General features: G+C 72.5%; 3 protein-coding genes across 6 annotated transcripts; 1 reads left to right on the top strand and 2 right to left on the bottom strand.

The window, feature by feature from the left end:
• Positions 1-1,109: 1,109 nt before the first annotated feature.
• Positions 1,110-8,612, bottom strand: CYP27B1 (cytochrome P450 family 27 subfamily B member 1). The gene is made up of 9 exons (XM_075133601.1): positions 8,406-8,612; positions 6,747-7,177; positions 4,433-4,629; positions 3,100-3,300; positions 2,865-3,019; positions 2,630-2,796; positions 1,792-1,873; positions 1,506-1,703; positions 1,110-1,395 (listed from the first exon to the last, which is right to left on the bottom strand). The coding sequence occupies exons 1-9, from the start codon at positions 8,610-8,612 to the stop codon at positions 1,282-1,284; spliced, it is 1,752 nt and encodes a 583-aa protein (XP_074989702.1). The 3' UTR covers positions 1,110-1,281.
• Positions 5,445-13,728, bottom strand: METTL1 (methyltransferase 1, tRNA methylguanosine). 4 transcript variants are annotated; one of them, XR_012670426.1, is made up of 7 exons: positions 13,132-13,257; positions 12,311-12,441; positions 10,597-10,781; positions 10,234-10,347; positions 9,895-9,996; positions 9,585-9,795; positions 5,445-5,459 (listed from the first exon to the last, which is right to left on the bottom strand). XR_012670426.1 is itself a non-coding variant. In XM_075133533.1 (6 exons), the coding sequence occupies exons 1-6, from the start codon at positions 13,215-13,217 to the stop codon at positions 9,664-9,666; spliced, it is 750 nt and encodes a 249-aa protein (XP_074989634.1). In that variant the 5' UTR covers positions 13,218-13,728; the 3' UTR covers positions 9,545-9,663. The 4 variants fall into 4 exon arrangements, 3 of the variants coding, with proteins under 3 accessions (XP_074989634.1, XP_074989636.1, XP_074989635.1); XM_075133533.1 differs by lacking the exon at positions 5,445-5,459 and having other exon boundaries at positions 9,545-9,795; positions 13,132-13,728; XM_075133535.1 differs by lacking the exon at positions 5,445-5,459 and having other exon boundaries at positions 9,545-9,795; positions 12,311-12,545; positions 13,132-13,236.
• A 3,260-nt stretch (positions 13,729-16,988) lies between these two features.
• Positions 16,989-19,335, top strand: EEF1AKMT3 (EEF1A lysine methyltransferase 3). The gene is given in 4 exon segments (XM_075133620.1): positions 16,989-17,297; positions 17,627-17,738; positions 18,888-19,147; positions 19,150-19,335. Coding segments are annotated over 4 exon segments (849 nt in total). The 5' UTR covers positions 16,989-17,006.
• Positions 19,336-20,004: the final 669 nt, after the last annotated feature.

Below are 20,004 nucleotides of genomic sequence, written 5' to 3'. Positions count from 1 at the left end.
GTGGAGAGCGGGCCACGGGGGGGGCAGGGAGACACGGGGCTGGAGGAAAGGGTGGCCTGGGGAGACACGGGGGACACGGGTGGGTGGTGCCGGGGGGTGGGGGGTCCCGGGACCCCCCCGGGCTCTGTCCGTGGTGCTGAAACGGCCCAACGACGGCAGCGGGATCCCGGGGGGGACCGGACCCACGGGGGGAACTGAGCCTGCAGGGCGGAGGGGGGGGTGATGGGGCCCACGGGGAGACCTGGGCCCTTGGGGGGGGCGGGGGGGGGCACTCACACACGTGCGTGCAGCCCCACACGCGTGGCTCCCCCCCCTCCCCAGCCCCCACCCCACCACCCCTTCCCCACGCTGCCCCCAACGCCACCCGTGGGGTGCGGGGTCCCAGAGGTGCCCCAGGGCCGGGGGAGGAGGGGGGGGAGGTCGGCGCGGTGCCCCCCCAGTGCCGGTGTCACCGCGCTCGGCTGCGCCGGGGCCCCACGAGGGTCCAGAGTCCCCCAGCGCTGACGTCAGCCCCGTCCCCACGTGGGACATTAACCCCCCCCTCCCGCGTGGGAGGCACCGCCCGCGTTAACCCTCCCGTGGCCGGCGTGGGGCAGGGCCCGCTGCCCCCCGGGGTCCCCCTGACACCCCCCTACCCCGGCGTGCCGTGGGGTGACAGCAGGGTCACGGGGGGGGGTGACAGCAGGGTCACGGGGGGGTGACAGCAGGGTCACGGGGGGGTTGTGACAGCAGGGTCACGGGGGGGGAGGTGACACAGCCACGGGGGTGGAGGCCTGGGGGGACACGGGGACTGGCCCGTGGCATCGCTTTGGTGCTGGCACCCCACTCAGGACACCCGCACCCCCCCCCCCCCCACTCCCCCCGGGGCAGGGTGGGTGTGGGGGAGGGGGCCGCGCTCTGCCCCCACCCTGGGCCGCGCCGGAGCCGCCCGGCGGCTGCGGGGCCACGTCACCCCTGGGTGCCGCCGGCACGTTGGGGCAGGCACCCACCCACCCACCGGCACCGGCACCCCACGGCGCACCGGGGGGGGGGCGCGGCGGGCGCTGAGTCACCCCGAAAAGCCGGCGGCGGGGAGGGGGGGGGGCAGGGAGCACCCCAGCACCAACGCACCCCAAAAAAAAAACCCTTTATTTGCCAATAAATAAACCTTTAAATAACCCGCGGAGCCATAAGCAGCGCCCGCGGGGGGGGAGGGGGAGGGTGCGGGGGTCAAGGCCACCGCCGGGGGTCTGGGGTCACCGCCGGGGTCAAGGTCACACGCGCGTCCCTCGTCGGTCCCACTCATCGGCTGAGGAACTGGAGGTTGATGGTGGCCTCGGGGACGAGCAGGGTGCGGGTCATGGGGCGGACGCGGCCGCCGCCGGGCTCCGGTCGCACCTCGAAGCGCAGCAGGATCTGGCCGAGAACCGGAGCAGGGACGTGGGGGACAGTTGGGGACAATTGGGGACAATTGGGGACAATTGGGGACAGTTGGGGACAGTTGGGGACAAGGGGGTGGCTCTCACCTGCGCCAGCGCCAGGTGGATCTCCAGCTCGGCGAGACGGCGGCCGACGCAGCTGCGTTTGCCGACGCCGAAGGGCAGGGAGGCGAAGGGGTGACGGGCGGCGTCGCGGCGCAACCAGCGTTCCGGGCGGAAGGAGTCGGGAGCCGGGAAGAGGCGACCGTCGCGGGAAACGGCGTAGTGACAGAGGGTGATGAGGGTCTGGGGGGGCGGGGGGGGGGGGAGCCGGGGGTGAGCGGGGAGTCGGGGACCCCACGGGGGGGATGGCGGGGGGTGACACCCAGCTCACCTCGCGGGGCACCAGGTAGTCGCCCACGCGGATGTCGCGGTCGGGGACGACGCGGGCGTTGGCGGGGATGACGGGGTAGAGCCTGCGCGGGGACGGGGGGTGCTGACGCCGAGGCCGTCACCGTCCCTGTCCTCGTCCCCATCTTCATCTTCATCCCTGTCCCCGTCCCTATCCTCATCTCTATCCTCATCCCCATGCCAGTCCCGTCTTCATCCCCGCCACCATCCCCATCCTCATCCTCGTTCCCATACCCAGCTCCATCTTCATCCCCGTCCTTGTCCCCATCTTCATCCCCATCCTTGTCCCCATCTTCATCCCCGTCTCCACCCCTGTGCTCATCCCCATCCTCATCTTCATCTTCATCCCTGTTCTTGTCCCCATCCTCATCCCCATCCACATCCCCACCCCCATCCTTGTCCCCATCTTCATCCCCATCCCTGTTCCCATCCCCATCTTCATCCCCACCACCATTCCCTCCCCATCCTCTTCCTCATCCCCAACCCTGTCCTCGTCCTCGTCCCGATCCTCATCCTCAGCCACATCCCTGTCCCCATCATCATCCTCATCCTCATCCCCAACCCTGTCCTTGTCCTCGTCCCGATCCTCATCCTCAGCCACGTCCCTGTCCCCATCATCATCCTCATCCTCAACCTCAACCCTGTCCCCATCATCATCCTCATCCTCATCCCCAATCCTGTCCTCGTCCTCGTCCCGATCCTCATCCTCAGCCACGTCCCTGTCCCCATCCTCATCCTCATCCTCAACCTCAACCCTGTCCCCGTCCCCATCTTCATCCTCATCCTCATCCTCGTCCCCATCCCCGTGTCCCCGTCCCCACCTCAGGGTCTCCTTCACCACGGCCCTCAGCAGGGGCACCCTGCCCAGCGCGGTGGCCGAGGGGCTGCAGCCGGTGCCCAGCGCCGCCACCAGCTCCCGGTGCAGCGCCGCCTGCACCCCGGGGTGCCGCGCCAGCTCGTACAGGCTCCACGACAGGGTGCTGGAGATCTGCGGGGGGAGGCGGCGTCAGCGGGACCCCACGGAGATGGGGACACCACCCCACGTCCCCTCCTCACCGTGTCCACCCCGGCCAGCAGCAGCTCGGTGACGTTGCCGTAGATGACCTTCATGGGGACCTTCTCCCGGGCCAGGTGGTCGGTCAGACACGTCCTCTCCGCCGGTTCCCCCCGCTCGGCCACCTCGGCCACGCGCCGGTCGATGTGACCCTTGGCTGGAGAAGACGAAGCCCCGTCAGCGTCACCGTGACCGAGGGACGTCAGCTGTCCCCGTGTCCCCTCGGTGTCCCCTCACCGAAGGCGAACATGTAGTCCCAGGCCTCGCAGAAGGTCTGCCAGGGCTTGGGGAAGAGGCGGTGGAGGGGCTTGGGCATGGCCATGGTGAGCAGCGTCATGACGAACATGGTGTTGATGGAGCGGATGAAGGTCTCCGTGTCCCGCGGCACCTCCTGCTCCAGGCAGCCCAGGCGGGAGGAGAAGAGGACGGAGGAGATGCCTGTCGGGGGAGGGGGGGAAAGGGGGTGAGCCAGGGGACAAGGGGAGCCCTGGGGACATGGGGGACTTTGGGGAACATGAGGAGAACCATGGGGAACGTGGGGAGCCCTTGCAGACACTGGGGTCCTTGGGGACGTGGTGGGGACAAGGGGCACCGTGGGGAACGTGGGGAGCCCTTGGAGACACTGAGGTCCTTGGGGACATGGTGGGGACAAGGGGCACCGTGGGGAGCCCTTGGAGACACTGGGGTCCTTGGGGACATGGTGGGAACAAGGGGCACCATGGGGAACGTGGGGAGCCCTTGGAGACACTGGGGTCCTTGGGGACATGGTGGGGACAAGGGGCACCGTGGGGAACGTGGGGAGCCCTTGGAGACACTGGGGTCCTTGGGGACGTGGTGGGGACAAGGGGCACCGTGGGGACCGTGGGGAGCCCTTGGAGACACTGGGGTCCTTGGGGACGTGGTGGGGACAAGGGGCACCGTGGGGACCGTGGGGAGCCCTTGGAGACACTGGGGTCCTTGGGGACGTGGTGGGGACAAGGGGCACCGTGGGGAACGTGGGGAGCCCTTGGAGACACTGAGGTCCTTGGGGACGTGGTGGGGACAAGGGGCACCGTGGGGAACGTGGGGAGCCCTTGGAGACACTGGGGTCCTTGGGGACGTGGTGGGGACAAGGGGCACCATGGGGACCACAGGGAGCACCATGGGGGACATCAGGAGCCCTGGGGGACAGTGGAGTCCTTGGGGATGGGGTGGGGATGGGGTGGGGACAAGGGGTACCTTGGGGACATGGAGGACCTTGAACATGAGGAGCACCATGGGGAACGTGGGGAGTTCTGGGGGGGACTCAAGAGTCCTTGGGGACGTTGGGGGACAAAGGGTGCCCTGGGGACATGGGGTGCCATGGGGGACACAGGGAGTCCCTGGGGGACATGGGGTGCCCTTGGGGGACATGGGGAGACCTGGGGGGACACGGGGAGACCCTGCAGGACACGGGGACACCCTGGAGAACACAGGAGCCATGAGGACACGGGGACACGGCAGGTCCTGGGACACACGGGGAGTCCCTTGAGGGACACGGGGAGCCCCAGGGGACCACAGCCCCGGTGTCCCCCCCGTTGTCCCCCCTCACCTTCCAAACCGAACTTGTAGAACTCGGTGGCGATGTCGGGGACGAGGTGCTGGGGGTGACGGTCGCGCTGGCGCTGCAGCCGCCGCAGCAGGTCGCCCACCACGCCGGCCACCGGCCCCGCGTACCCCTCGGCCGCCCGCGGCCGCAGCAGCAGCCGCCCCAGCAACCTGCGCAGCCGCTGCCACTCCTCGCCCTCCCTGCGGGACCGGGGACAACGGGTGACGCGCGGGGACACGGGGTGCCCCCCCCCCCCCCCCCCCAAAAAAGGAAGAAGCTGGCACGCCCCGGGCGCGAGCGTGGGCACCCGCGTGTGCCAACGGGCCCGTGCACGTCCCCTGCGCCCACGGGTGGGTGCCCGCGGGCAGCTGGGGGGGGGGGGGGGGGCGGGGGGGGCTGGCGTGGGGTTGGGGGGCTGTTCACGAGGTCTGGGGGGTGCACGTGGGGTTAGGGGGAGGCGTCCATGGGGTCGGGGGGCTGCTCGCGCGGTCTGGGGGAGCCGCGCATGGGGTTGGGGGGCTGTGCACGGAGCTGGGGGGGCTGCGCGCGGGGTTGGGGGGGGCACATGGCGTCGGGGGGCTGTACAGGAGCTGGGGGGGCTGCGCACGGGGTCTGGGGGTGCACAAGGGGCCGGGGGGGGCTGTTCGTGGAGGCGGAGGGGCTGTGCACGGGCTTGGGGGGCTGTAAGCGAGGCCGGCGGGGGCTCAGCATGGAGCTGGGGGGGCTGCGCACGGGGTCTGGGGGTGCACGTGGAGTCGGGGGGGGGGGCGTACACGGGGGTCAGGGGCTGGGGGGGGCTGTAAACAAGGCCAGGGGGGCCGTGGACGGAGCTGGGGGGCTGCGCACGGAGCCATGGGGCAGAGCACGGGGTCGGGGGGCTGCAGGCGGGGTACGGGGCCGCGTACGGGGAGATTCGGGGATTCGGGGGTACCGGTCTCCCCGCCCCGTCGCCCCGTGCCCACGCAGGGCCCGAGGCGCTCCCCCCGCAGTTACTCACATCCTGCTTGGGGGGCCGGGGGGGCTGGGGGAGCCGGGAGCGGCTGGGGGGGGGGGGTAGCGGCAGGGCCCGGGGGGGCCTGAATCACGCCTGAGTCACCCCGGGCTCGCCGGGCCCTTCCCGCGCCCTTCCCGGAACGGGCGCGTGGGCACGGGGGGGGGGCCGGGAGCCCCTCGGGGCGCAGACACCCCGTAGCACCCACGGGAGCCCCACGGGGCAGGGAGACACCCCATAGCCCCCGGGGGAGCCCCCGGCCCCATGCGCAGCCCCCCGACCCCCTGTGAAGCCCCCCGACCCCTTGTGCAGCCCCCCAAACCGTGCACACGCCCCTGACCCCCTTGTGCAGCCCCCCAACCCCATGCACAGGCCCCAGATCCTTCTATGCATCCCCCAGCCCCCCATTCACAGCCCCCAGACCCCCCTGCACAGCCCCTAGACCCCATGTGCAGCCCCCAGACCCCCGTGAGCAGAGCCTCCAGACCCCACGAGCAGCCCCCAGACCCCATCCACAGCCCTCAGACCCCCCTGGACAGAGCCCCCAGACCCCATCCACAGCCCCCAGACCCCATCCACAGCCCCCAGACCCCCCTAGGCAGAGCCCCCAGACCCCACGAGCAGCCCCCAGACCCCACCAGCAGCCCCCAGACCCCACCAGCAGCCCCCAGACCCCATCCACAGCCCCCAGACCCCTGTGGGCAGAGCCCCCAGACCCCATGAGCAGCCCCCAGACCCCACGAGCAGCCCCCAGACCCCATCCACAGCCCTCAGACCCCCCTGGACAGAGCCCCCAGACCCCACGAGCAGCCGCCAGACCCCCGTGGGCAGCTCCCAGGCCCCATCCACAGCCCCCAGACCCCCCTGGGCAGAGCCCCCAGACCCCACGAGCAGCCCCCAGACCCCCGTGGGCAGCTCCCAGGCCCCATCCACAGCCCCCAGACCCCCCTGGGCAGAGCCCCCAGACCCCATCAGCAGCCCCCAGACCCCATCAGCAGCCTCCAGACCCCCCTGGGCAGAGCCTCCAGACCCCAGGAGCAGCCCCCAGACCCCCCTGGGCAGAGCCTCCAGACCCCATCAGCAGCCCCCAGACCCCATCCACAGCCCCCAAACCCCACCAGCAGCCCCCAGACTCCTGTGGGCAGCCCCCAGGCCCCATCCACAGCCCCCAGACCCCATGAGCAGCCCCCAGGCCCCATCCACAGCCCCCAGACCCCACGAGCAGCCCCCAGACCCCCGTGGGCAGAGCCCCCAGACCCCATCCACAGCCCCCAGACCCCACCAGCAGCCACCAGCCCCCCACCAGCAGCCCCCAGCCCCACTCACGCGGTGAGCAGCCCGCAGGCGTGCCCGCGGCAGACCCGGTAATCCTTCCAGGAGGAAAGGTGGGAGCGGACGGGGAAGTCGCCCTCCTGCCGCAGCACCTGCTCGATCAGCCCGGCCTCCGCCACGTGCACCGTCAGGATGGGCCCGAAGCTCGCCTTCCACACCGGCCCGTAGCGGGCACGGCCCTCCACCTGCGGGGACACGGGGAGGTGGCACCGGGGTGGCACCGGGGCATCCCTGGGGAAGGGACCCGGAGCCTCGGGGAGATGCTGGATAGGAAAGGACCGGCCGCGGCGCGGGGGGTGGTGGTCCTGGTGTCGCGGTGGTCTCAGCCCCGCTGTGCCCACCCGTGGGTGGCCCCGGGGCCACGTCCTGGGTGCTGCTGCCCACCCACCCCGGGAGCCCGGCCAGGGCACAGCGCTCCCGGTGAGGGGTTAACCGGGGTTAACCCGGTTAGCAGCCGCCGCTCGGTGAGAGCCCAGGGCTGGTCCCTGTCCCCGCCAAGCCCCAGGGATTGAGATCAGGGTCCCCTGTCCCCACCAAGCCCCAGGGCGGTGGGATCTGGGGCCCCACTGTCCTCTCCAAGCCCCAGGGATTGAGATCGGGCTCCCCTTGTCCCCTCCAAGCCCCAAGGTGATGGGACCGGGGTCCCCCCTGTCCCCTCCAAGACCCAGGGTGGTGGGATCTCAGTCCCCCTGTCCCCTCCAAGTCACAGGACAGCGAGACCTGAGTCCCCTCGGTCCCCTCCAAAACCCAGGGATTGAGATCGGGCTCCCCTTGCCCCCTCCAAGCTCCAGGGTGGTGGGACTGGAGTTCACCCCGTCCCCTCCAAGTCCCAGGGCAGGGGGACCCGGGTCCTGCTGTCCCCACCAAGCCCCAGAGCACTGGGAACGGGGTCCCCCCTGTTCCCTCCAAGCCCCAGGTTGGTGGGACTGGGGTCCCACTATCCCTTCGAAGCTCCAGGGTGGTGGGCGCAAGGTCCCCTTATCCCTGCCAAGCCCCAGGGCAGCAAGACCAGGGTCCCCCCGTCCCCCCCATGTCCCAGGGTGGAAGGAACAGGGTCCCCTTCTCCCCTCCAAGCCCCAGTCCGGTGGGACTGGAGTCCTCCCTCTTTCCCTCAAGCCCTGGGGCAGTTGGGCCAGGGTCCTACTGTCCCCTCCAACCCCCAGAGAGGTGACACCGAGGTCCCCTTGTCCCCTCCAAGCCCCAGGGCAGTGGAACCAGGCTCCTGCTGTCCCCGCCAAGTCCAAGGTGGTGGGACTGGGCTCCTCTCCAGCCCCTCCAAGCCCCAGAGAGGTGGGAATGGGGACCCCCCCGTCCTCGCCAAGCCCCAGGGTTGTGGGAGCAGGGTCCCCCTGTCCCCTCCATGCCCCTGGACAGCGGGACTGGGGTCCCGTTGTCCCCTCCAAGCCCCAGGGCGGTGGGACTGGGGTCCCTTTGTCCCCTCCAAGCCACAGGGCGGTGGGACTGGGGTCCCTTTGTCCCTTCCAAGCCGCAGGGCGGTCAGACCAGGATCCCGCTGTCCCCACCAAGCCCCAGGGTGGTGGCAGCAAGGTCCCCAAGTCCCCTCCAAACCCCAAGGGAGCGAAATGCGGGTCCCCGGTGCCCCCAGCCCCGGGGGGGGGGGGACGCGTCAGGTCGTCGTCCCCACCCCGTTACCTGCAGCTGGTGCAGCCTCCGCAGGCCCCCGCGGCAGAGGAGGTCGTAGAGGAAGGCGGCGGGGCTGGGCCCCGGCATCTCGGCCAGGCTGCGGGGGCCGCGGGTGGCGGCGGGGGGGGGGACCGGGGGGCGCCGGGGGACCCCCAGCTCAGGGAGGCAGCGGGACAGCAGGGCCGCCCGGGCGGGCAGGCGCAGGCTCTGCGGCATGGCCGGGGTGCCCTGGGGAGGCGGCGGGTGGCCCTGGGGACACGCGTGGCCCGGGACACGGGGGGACCGGGGGGACCGGGGGGACGCGCCTCGACTGAGCCGCTGGCATCGGCCGGGACCTTTATAAGCGCCCACGTGGAGCTGGGCGAGCCCCGCCCCTTTCTGCGGGTGACCACGCCCCTTCTGCCGCCAAACCCCGCCCCAAACCTCGCCCCCTTTCTGTCTCCAAGCTCCGCCCCTTCTGTCTCCAAGCCCCGCCCCGCCCTCCCGCGGGGGGATTTGCATAAAGGATCCCCCCGGGCCAATCAGGGCGCGGGAGGGGCCGGGGCGGTCACGTGGGGGCTCGGGGCGGGGGCGGGGCAGGGGCTCCCACGCGTGGGCAGAGCCACGAGCACCCCCGGGCACCCCCCAGCGGTGGGCACCCCCCCAGTCCCAGTCCCAGTCCCAAACTGGTTCCCAGCACCCCCCAAACTGGGGGCGGGCGGGGCCGGGCACCCCCACGGGGACACTGCGGGGGGGACCCTGTCCCCACGGGGGAAGGGGACAGTGACAAGGGGGACACACAGCCCCCCCATCCCCCACATGGCCCCCCCATTTCCAGCAGCCCAGTGACACTCCTCCCAGTTCAACCAGTGCCCCCCGTCCCGCGGGAAACCTGGGGGAGGGGCTAGCCCGACACCCCCCCCCCCCCCCGTGGGGGGGACACGGGGGTGCCCCCCCTCCCCCCCCCAGCCGGATTCTCGGAATTACCGGCTTGCGACACCGGAAACGCCGGGCTGCGCCGGTGGAAACCCCCCACCCGTGGGGGGGGGGAACTGGGGGCCCCCAACCCCCCCCCACCCCGCGGGGGGGGGCAATTCCCGACACCCCCACCCCCCCGTGGGGCGAGTGGGGGGGGCTGCAGTGACGGCGCAGCCGGGAGGGGACCAGGCTTGGGGAGACGCTGGTGGCTTTATTCTGAAATTGGGGGGCTGGGGGGGCACGGAGGGACCCCCCCCCCCGCGTGGAGGGGGGGAGGGGGGCAGCTGAGACCTGTCCCACTCGTGTCCCCTCAGGTGTCCCCCCCCGCGGCCGGATCCTGGAGGCGGCGGAAGACGGCGGGGAAGATCCGGCGGCCGCCGCGCTGCACCTTCCGGCCCTCCTCCGTGGAGGTGCCCAGCCGGGCCACGATGGGGTCGGCACCCTGGGGGGGGCCGGAGGGGGGGGGGGGGGGCCAGTGAGTCCCCAGTGGGCTCCCAGTGAGTCCCCAGTGGGCTCCCAGTGCCCCCCTTCCCCCGCTCACCAGCTGGGCCAGCGGCACCTCCTCGAAAAGCGGGTGCTCCCCAAAATGCTTCACCATCCACTCGTGGAGCTCCGCCACGTCCGTCACCGTGTACACCAGCCCCTGGGGACGGCCCCGGTGTCACCTGGGGGGGGGGGTCCCCAACACCCCCCACCCCCCCCCAGCAGGGCTGGATTCCACCCCCCCACCCCCCGGGTGCTTCCCGATGTGTCCCTGGGGGAAGGAAATTGGGGGGGGGGGGGGGGGGAAGGAAACTTGAGGGGGGGAGGGATGGGGGGCACAGGGAGGGGGTGGGGACACTGGGGTGACACGGGGAGGGGGGGTCCCGGGGGGGCTCACCCCGGGGCGCAGGACGTAGCCGTACTCGGCCAGCAGCGTGGGGCTGATGATTCGCCACTTGTGCTTCGTCCGCTTGAAGTGGGGGTCGGGGAAGAGGAAGAACATCTTGCTGAGCTGGGGGGGGCGAGAAAATATTGGGGGGGGGGGGTCAGCACCCCGCTGGGCACCGACCCCCCCCCCCGCCTCCCCCCACCTCCGCTCGGCGCTGGGGAGGGGGCCCGGGGTGCTGGGGGGTGGGCAGGGTGCGCGGGGACACCCGAGGTGTTGGTTTTTGGGGGGATCTTGGGGTTGTAGGGGGGGTCGAGGTTTTTTTTGGGGGGTCCCAGGGTTGTTTTTTTTTTTGGGGGGGGGGTGGGTCCTCACCTGCGCTTTGCGGAAGAAGTGGGGGAGGTGTTTCATGGCGTTGGCGCGCAGGCAGGCGACGTTGCCGAAGCGGCCGGGCTGGGCCGCGCGCAGCGCCCGGATGCGCTCCCCGGCGAAGGCGGCCACCTTCACCCGCAGCTCCAGCCCCAGCATCAGGGTGCGGGGGAAGAGGGGGGACAGCTCCACTGCGGGGGGGGGCGGGGGGGTCAGGGGGCACCCCCACCCCTGCTGGGCCCCCCCTCTGAGTCCTGCTCGCCCAGCAGCCCCCCCCAAGTGCCCCCCCCGTAGCTGCAGCTCCCCCCAGTGTCCCCCCCCAATAGCTGCAGCCTCCCCATAGCCCCCCCGTGTCCCCCCCATAGCCACAGCCTCCCCATAGCCCCCCCGTGTCCCCCCCATAGCCGCAGCCCTCCCAGTGTCCCCCCCAATAGCCGCAGCCCCCCCAAGTGTCCCCCCACAGCCACAGCCCCTCCATAGCCCCCCCATGTGCCCCCCCATAGTCACAGCCCCCCCAGTGTCCCCCCCAACAGCCACAGCCCCTCCAAGTGTCTCCCCAATAGCCACAGCCTCCCCATAGCCCCCCCACTGCCCCCCCTAATAGCCACAGCCCCCCCATAGCTCACCGCAAGTGTCCCCCCAATAGCCATAGCCCCCCCACAGCCCCCCCAGTGTCCCCCCCATAGCCGCAGCCCCCCACAGTGTCCCCCCCAATAGCCACAGCCCCCCCATAGCTCACCCCAAGTGCCCCCCCATAGCCCCCCAGTATCCCCCCCATAGCCACAGCCCCCCCACAGCCCCCTCAAGTGCCCCCCCATAACCACAGCCCCCCCATAGCACCCCCAGTGTCCCCCCCATAGCCACAGCCACCCAATAGCCCCCCGCAGTGTCCCCCCCATAGCCGCAGCCCCCCACAGTGTCCCCCCCAATAGCCACAGCCCCCCCATAGCTCACCCCAAGTGCCCCCCCATAGCACCCCCCGTGTCCCCCCCATAGCCACAGCCCCCCCATAGCACCCCCAGTGTCCCCCTCATAGCCACAGCCCCCCCATAGCCCCCCCAGTGCCACTCAGCCCCGCCGGGGCCCCCACCCCCGCTCACCCAGCCCCTCCCATTCCCCCCCCGGTGCCCCCCAACTCACCCAGCCCCCCACCACAGCCACAGCCCCCCCATTCCCCTCCATGCCCCCCCCCGCTCACGCAGCCCCCCCACCACAGCCCCTTCGTTCCCCCCCATGCCCCCCCCGCTCATCCAGCCCCCCCCGTTCTCCCCCCCGGTGCCCCCCCGCTCACCCGCCCCCACCGGTGCCCCCCCTGCCCCCCCCATTGTCACAGCCCCCCCAGACCCCCCGTTCCCCTCCCGGTGCCCCCCCGCTCACCCAGCCCCCCCGTTCCCCCCCCGGTGCCCCCCCGCTCACCCAGCCCCCCGTTCCCCCCCCGCTCACCCAGCCCCCCCAGCCCCCCCCGGTGCCCCCCCGCTCACCCAGCCCCCCCCGTTCCCCCCCCGGTGCCCCCCCGCTCACCCAGCCCCCCCCGTTCCCCCCCCGGTGCCCCCCCGCTCACCCAGCCCCCCCCGTTCCCCCCCCCGGTGCCCCCCCGCTCACCCAGCCCCCCCCGTTCCCCCCCCGGTGCCCCCCGCTCACCCAGCCCCCCCCGTTCCCCCCCGGTGCCCCCCCGCTCACCCAGCCCCCCCCGTTCCCCCCCCGGTGCCCCCCCGCTCACCCAGCAGCCCCCCGTAGCCGCAGCCCACGTCGGCGAACTCCACGCGGGGGGGCGGCTGGGCGGGGGGGGCGGCGGGCGGGAAGAAGGCCGGGAAGAGCGGGGCCCAGTCCATGTCCTGCGGCCTGGCGGGGCTGCGGGACCGGCGTCACGCGTGGGGGGGGCAGCGGGGGGGTCCCGGGCCCGGGTCACCGCGGCGGGGGGGGGGTGTCCCGATTCCCCGCGGTGCCAGGCCGGGCTGCGAGGGGGGAACCCGGTGTTACCGGGGGGCTGTGAGGGGGTCCCGGACCCGGCCGGTGTGGGGGGGCGGTGTAACCGGGCGGGCTGTGAGGGGGGGGCCGGCCATGACGGGGGTCCCGGACCCGGCCGGGGGGGGCCCGGTGTTACCGGTGGGGCTGTGAAAGGATCCCGGCCATGACAGGGGACCCAGCAGCCCCGGACCGGGCCGTGAGGGGGGGCCCGGGCCGGTATTACCGGGGTGGGGGGGTGGGGGAAGTCCCGGGGCCCGGCCGTGAGGGGGGTCCCGGTGTTACCGGGGGGGCTGTGAGGGGGGGGCCCGGTTCCCGTCGGTGCCGTGAGGGGGTCCCGGTGTTACCGGGGGGGCTATGAGGGGGGGGCCCGGTTCCCGTCGGTGCCATGAGGGGGTCCCGGTGTTACCGGGGGGGCTGTGAGGGGGGGGGCCCGGTTCCCGTCGGTCCCGTACGGGGCCGTGAGGGCGTCCCGGACCCGGCCGGGGGAGGGGTCCCGGTGTTACCGGGGGGGCTGGGAGGGGTCCCGGGGTCCCGGCCGGGGCGGTGGGCGGCGCCGGGCCCGGCCGCACTCACTAGCGCAGCGTGTGGTCGGCCAGCGGGTTGGCGTGCGCCCGCTGCCGGTAAAACCGCTTCTGCGGCGGCGCCGCCGCCTCCTCCATGGCGGCCCCTGGGCGCGGCGAGAGGAGCGGGCGCCGCCCATAGACGTCACCGCGCGGCGCCGCCGATCGACGTCACCGCCGCACCTGCCGCCAGGGGCGGGGCCTGGGCAAGCTCCGCCCCTCCCTGCGCCTTCCCGGTGCTCCCCAGTCTGACCAGTGCCCCGCCCCTCCCATGACGTGCCAACCCCCCCAGCGCTCCCAGTGCCCCCCAGTGTCCCCATTAGCCCAGGGACCTCACGCTGCTCCAGTGCCTTCCAGTATCCCCCAGTGCCCGCCAGTGCTGCCCAGCGCCCCAGGGTCCTCACGTTTCCCCAGTGCCCCCCAGTACCTTGGGACCACGCGCTGCCCAGTGCCTCCCAGTACCCCCAGTATGCTAGGTCCTCATGCTGCCTGAGTGGACTCCAGTGCCCCCCAGGCCCCCACCAGTGCTGCCCAGTGCCCCCCAGTCCCTCCCAGTGCCCCCCAGTGCTGCCCAGTGCCCCAGGGACCTCACACTGTCCCAGTGCGCCCCAGTCCCCCCAGTCCTCCAGTGCGCCCCAGTCTCCAGTGCCCCCCAGTCCTCCCCAGTGCTGCCCAATCCTCCCAGTCCTCCAGTGCGCCCCAGTCTCCAGTGCCCCCCAGTCCCTCCCAGTGCCCCCCAGTGCTGCCCAGTGCCCCAGGGACCTCACACTGTCCCAGTGCGCCCCAGTCCCCCCAGTCCTCCAGTGCGCCCCAGTCCTCCAGTGCCCCCCTGTCCCCCCAGTGCTGCCCAGTCCCCCCAGTCCTCCAGTGCGCCCCAGTCCCCCCCAGTGCTGCCCAGTCCCCCCAGTCCTCCAGTGCGCCCCAGTCTTCCAGTGCCCCTCAGTCCCCCCCAGTGCCCCAGGGACCTCACACTCACTGTCCCAGTGCGCCCCAGTCCCCCCAGTCCTCCAGTGCCCCCCAGTCCCTCCCAGTGCCCCCCAGTGCTGCCCAGCACCCCAGGGACGTGGCACTGCCCCAGTGCCCCCATTGCTGCCCAGTCCCCCCAGTCTCCCCAGCCCCCTCCAGCCCCTCCTCAGCCCCCCCCAGTCCTTCCCAGTCCTTCCCAGTCCCTCCCAGTCCCCCAGCACCGGGCCCTTCCCGGCACGGGGGCGGTTGGGGAATTCGGGCTGTGGTGAAGCCGGGGGCGAGTTCTGAGAAAGCCCCGGGGGGGGGTGGGGGGCAGGGCCGGGGGGACCGGGGGGGTGCGGGGGGGGGGGGGGGTTGAGCAACGCGGGGCTGGGTCCGTCCGTCCGTCCCGTCCGTCCTTCCAGGAACGGCGCCCGCGGGTGACTCAGGGCGGGAAGTCACGGGGCTGCGCGGGGGGGGGGGGCACACGGGGGTCAAGCCCCACCCCCCCCCGCCACCCCCCCCCGCAGGGTGCCCCGACCCCCGACCCCCGGGGACACCGTGCCCCCGCCGCGGCCACAAGCATTAACCCGGTGACGCGCGGCGGTGACGCGGGCGGCCGGGGGGTGGCCCGGGGGGGTGGCCCGGCGGGGTGGCCCCGGGGCGGGTTGTTCATTAGCCCCAGGGGACCCCCCGGGGGGTCACCCCCACCCCCCCCCGGTTACTGTTTATCCGGGTGATCCCGGCTCCGGGAGTGGGGCTGTGCCGGCGCTGCGGGGGGCTGGCACCGGGAGGGGACTGTCCCCGTGTCCCCCCCCCCTCGGCCGGGGGCTCTCCCGCTGCTGGGACACCACGGCCGGGGACAGGGACACCGGGGTGAGCAGGGACGGGGCCACCGCGTCCGAGGACAAGTGGGTAAGGGACACAGGGGCCAGGGACATGGGGCTGGGGACAACCGGGGACAGGGACACTGTGGCCAAGGCCACCATGACCAGGGACAACGAGGCCAGGGACACCAGGGACAGGGACACCAGGGCCAAGGCCACCATGACCAGGGACGCCATGACCAGGGACACCAGGGCCAAGGCCACCATGACCAGGGACGCCATGAGCAGGGACACTGGGGTCAGTGATACCATGACCAAGGCCACCATGATCAGGGACACCATGACCAAGGACACTGTGGCCAAGGCCACCATGACCAGGGACACCAGGGACACCAGGGACAGGGACACCAGGGCCAAGGCCACCATGACCACGGACACCATGACCAGGGACACCAGGGCCAAGGCCACCATGATCAGGGACACCATGACCAGGGACACTGGGGCCAAGGCCACCATGACCAGGGACAACGAGGCCAGGGACACTGGAGTCAGTGATACCATGACCAAGGCCACCATGATCAGGGACACCATGACCAGGGACACTGGGGTCAGTGATACCATGACCAAGGCCACCATGATCAGGGACACCATGACCAGGGACACTGGGGCCAGGGACACCATGACCAGGGACACCAGGATCAGGGACATTGGGGTCAGGGACACCACGGCCAAGGCCACCATGACCAGGGACACCAGGGCCAGGGACACCATGACCAGGGACACCAGGGCCAGGGACGCCAGGGACACCGGGATCACAGACACCATGTCCAGGGCCACCAGGGCCAGGGACACTGGTATCAGGGACACCAGGGCTGGGGACACCAGGGCTGGGGACACTAGGGCTGGGGACACCGGGGCTCGGATCCAGGCCCTTCCCAGGGGCCAGGGCTGTGGTGGCACTGGTGTTGATGGGACAGGGACGGGAGCCGGAGGGGACGGAGGATGGCACCAGCGTGAGCAGGATGAAGCCACGGGACGGGCTGGATCAGGACGGGGACCGGTGGGCTCCGACTGGGATGGGGTCAGGGATGGGACTGGGCTGGCTCGGAGCAAGGTGACACCGGGGACAGGACCGGGGAGGGACGGGGACAGGGACAGGACGGGGCAGGAAAGGGGCTGGGACTGGTGGGCTGGGAACACTGGAGATGGGGCAGGGGACACTGGGATGGGGCAGGGGAGACTGGGGACCATCCTGGGGACACTGGGATGGGGCAGGGGACACTGGGATGGGGCTGGGGACACTGGGATGGGGCAGGGGAGACTGGGGACCATCCTGGGGACACTGGGATGGGGCAGGGGACACTGGGATGGGGCTGGGGACACTGGAGATGGAGCAGGGGACACCAGGACAGGGCAGGGGACACTGGGATGGGGGAGGGGACACCAGGACAGGGCAGGGAACACTGGGGACCATCCTGGGGACACCGGGACAGGGCAGGGGACACTGGGGACCATCCTGGGGATACTGGGGTGGGGCAGGGGACACTGGGATGGGGCAGGGGACACTGGGATGGGGCTGGGGACACTGGAGATGGAGCAGGGGACACCAGGACAGGGCAGGGGACACTGGGGACCATCCTGGGGACACCGGGACAGGGCAGGGGACACTGGGGACCATCCTGGGGACACCGGATGGGGCAGGGGACACCGGGATGGGGCAGGGACACCGGGGACCATCCTGGGGACACCGGGACGGGGCAGGGGACACCGGGATGGGGCAGGGGACACCGGGGACCATCCTGGGGACACCGGGATGGGGCAGGGGACACCGGGGACCATCCTGGGGACACCGGGACAGGGCAGGGGACACCGGGGTGGGGCAGGGGACAGCGGGACAGGGCAGGGGACACCGGGGACCATCCTGGGGACACCAGGACAGGGCAGGGGACACCGGGACGGGGCAGGGGATACCAGCGACCCGCCTGGGGACACCAGGACGGGACCAGGCAGGGCGCCGTGGGCGGAGCTTCAGACCCCGCCCCTCTCGGGGGCGGGACGGTATCCGCTCTGACCAATCGCGAGCGGGTGCGCGGCTCGGCCCCACCCCTCCGCCAAGATGGCTGCGCCCGGCTGCCACGTGGGGGCCCGGCGGGAGGCGGCGGCGGCGGCGGCGGCGGGGACCGGGGAGAGGGAGGAAGCGGAAGAGGACTCGGAAGAGGACGCGGAAGAGGAAGCGGAAGCGGAGGAGCCCGCGGCCGGGGCGCTGCGGTCCGTGTTCCCCCGCGACCCCGCGCTCTTCGCCGACGCCTTCCCGGTGGAGCGCCGGTACCGGCTCTGCGGGCGCGTCCTCCGCATCGCGCAGCACCACGGGCCGCGGCTGGGGCTGGCCGCCTCCGTCTGGGAGGCGGTGCGTGGGGGGGCGGCGGGGGGACGGGGGGGGACCCGGGGGGCAGCGGGAGGGATGGATGGGGGGGGGGATCAAGGGGGCGGGGGGCACCGAGAGAATGGGGGGGGGGCACCGGGGGATGGGGGAGGGGATTCCCGGGGATCCTGGGGGTGGGGGAGACCCTGGGGGGCACCGGGAGGGGCCTGGGGGGGGGGGGGATCCGCCTGGGGGGTGGGGGGTGTCTGGGCTGAGCAGCGCCCCAGGCGGGGGGTGCCGGGAGGGGGAGGAGCGCTGTCCCCACGCCCCCCCAGCCCCCCCGTGTCCCCCCCCCCCGGTGTCCCCCCCCGCAGGCCCTGTCCCTGTGCCGGTTCCTGGAGGAGCAGCGCTTCGACTTCCGGGGCCGGAGGGTGATCGAGCTGGGCGCCGGCACCGGCATCGTCGGCATCCTCGCCGCCTTGCTGGGTGCGCGGCGGGGCTGGGGGGGGCACCCATGGGGCTGGGGGGGGCACCCATGGGGCTGGGGTCACCCATGGGGCTGGGGGGGGCACCCATGGGGCTGGGGGCACCCATGGGGCTGGGGGGGGCACCCATGGGGCTGGGGTCACCCATGGGGCTGGGGGGGCACCCATGGGGCTGGGGGGGGCACCCATGGCAGGGTCACCCATGGCAGGGTCACCCATGGGGCTGGGGGGGTCACCCATGGGGCTGGGGGCACCCATGGGGCTGGGGGGGGCACCCATGGGGCTGGGGGGTCACCCATGGGGCTGGGGGAGCACCCATGGCAGGGTAACCCATGGGGCTGGGGGGGGCACCCATGGGGAGGGGGTCACCCATGGGGCTGGGGGGGTCACCCATGGGGCTGGAGGGGGCACCCATGGGGTTGGGGGGGGTCACTCATGGGGCTGGGGTCACCCATGGGGCTGGGGGGGTCACCCATGGGGCTGGGGGGGCACCCATGGGGCTGGGGTCACTCATGGAGCTGGGGGGGGCACCCATGGGGAGGGGGTCACCCATGGGGCTAGGGGGGCACCCATGGGGCTGGGGGGGGCACCCATGGGGCTGGGGGGGGCACCCATGGGGTGGCACCCATGAAGCTGGGGGCAGGGGGGGGCACCCATGGGGGTCCACTCATGGAGCTGGGGGGGGCACCCATGAGGGTGGGGGAGGCACCCATGGAGGGGGCCACCCATGGAGCTGGGGGGGCACCCATGGAGCTGGGGAGGGCACCCATGGGGGTCCACTCATGGAGCTGGGGGGGGCACCCATGAGAGTGGGGGAGGCACCCATGGAGGGGGCCACCCATGCAGCTGGGGTGGCCACCCATGAGGGTGAGGGAGGCATCCGTGGAGGGGGCCACCCATGGAGCTAGGGGGAGGTCACTCATGGAGCTGGGGGGGGAACCCATGGGGGGGGCACCCATGGAGCTGGGGGTGGGGCACCGACCCCCCTCCAAACTCCTCTCCCCATTCCCCTGCCCAGTATGGAACTGGAAATGCGGCACAGCCGACTGGTGCGAGCAGCCCTGGTGTTTGGTGGGTCTGGGCGGGGGGGGGGGGGTTTGGAGGTGGGTGACCCCCCCCTCTGACCCCCCCCTCCGCCCCCCCCCTTTAGGAGGGGACGTCACCATCACGGACCAACCGGCGGCGTTAGAACAAATCCGGGAAAACGTCCGGCTGAACTTCCCGGCGGCGCCGCGGCCGCGGGTGCGAGCCCTGGTGTGGGGCCAGGACGAAGGCTCCTTCCCCCGGGAATACGAGGTGATCCTGGGGTCGGACATCGTGTACCACCCCCCCTCCTTCCCCCCCCTCCTGGGCACCCTGCGGCACCTCTGCGGCCCCCGCTCCCTCGCCCTCCTTTGCGCCAAAATGCGGGGGGGGAGGGCGGCGCCCGCCGTTTTTTCCGACAGATGTTACCTCCGTATTTTCGGATCCAGCTGTTGCGGCGGGAGCCGGAGGAGGAGATCGAGATCTATAGGGTGACCTGTAGGGGTGGGGAGGGGGACCCTATAGAAGAGGATGGGGTGGGGGGCACCCCCGATTTCGGAGGGGCCGTGCCCTGAGGGGGATTAAATGGGGCCCCTGAGGGGCCTCGGCTCACCCGGCTGTGTCTGATTTGGGGGGGTCGGGGGGGATGGGGGGAGCCGGGCTGGGGGGGGGCTGCATGTGGGGGGGTGCTGGGGGGGGGTCTGGGCAAGGTTGGGGGGGGGGCTCTGTAAGGGTCTGGGGGGGCCTGGCCAGACCGGGGGGCTCTAGAAGGGTCTGGGGGATCTGGGGGGGTCTCTACAGGGGTCTGGGGTTCTCTACAAGGTGGTGGTGGGGCCTGGCCAGGCTAAGGGGGCTCTATAGGGGTCTGGGGGGGCTCTATAAGGGCTGGGGGGCTCCTATAGGGGTCTGGGGAGGGGCTGGTCAGGGTTGAGGGGGGCTCTATAAGGGTTGGGGGGGCCTCACTAGGGCTGGGGGGGCTCCTATAGGGGTCTGGGGGGGGGGGGGGCGGGGCTGGTCAGGGTTGAGGGGCCTTGCCAGGGCCGGGGGGGCTCCTATAGGGGATTGGGGGCATCTCGTCAGGGCCAGTGGGAGTCTACAGGGCCTTGGGGGGCCTCTATAGGGGTCTGGGGGGGCTGGTCAGGGTTGAGGGGGGCTCTATAGAGCTGGGGGAGGCTGGCCAGGTTCGGGGGGGCTCTATAGGGGTCTGGGGGGGGCTCTATAGGGGTCTGGGGTTCTCTATGAGG

Source organism: Calonectris borealis, chromosome 30 (assembly GCF_964195595.1).
Source record: "Calonectris borealis chromosome 30, bCalBor7.hap1.2, whole genome shotgun sequence".
Lineage (NCBI taxonomy): Eukaryota > Metazoa > Chordata > Aves > Procellariiformes > Procellariidae > Calonectris > Calonectris borealis.
Note: the sequence above shows the minus strand (reverse complement) of the source record. Positions and strands in the feature narration are given on the sequence as shown.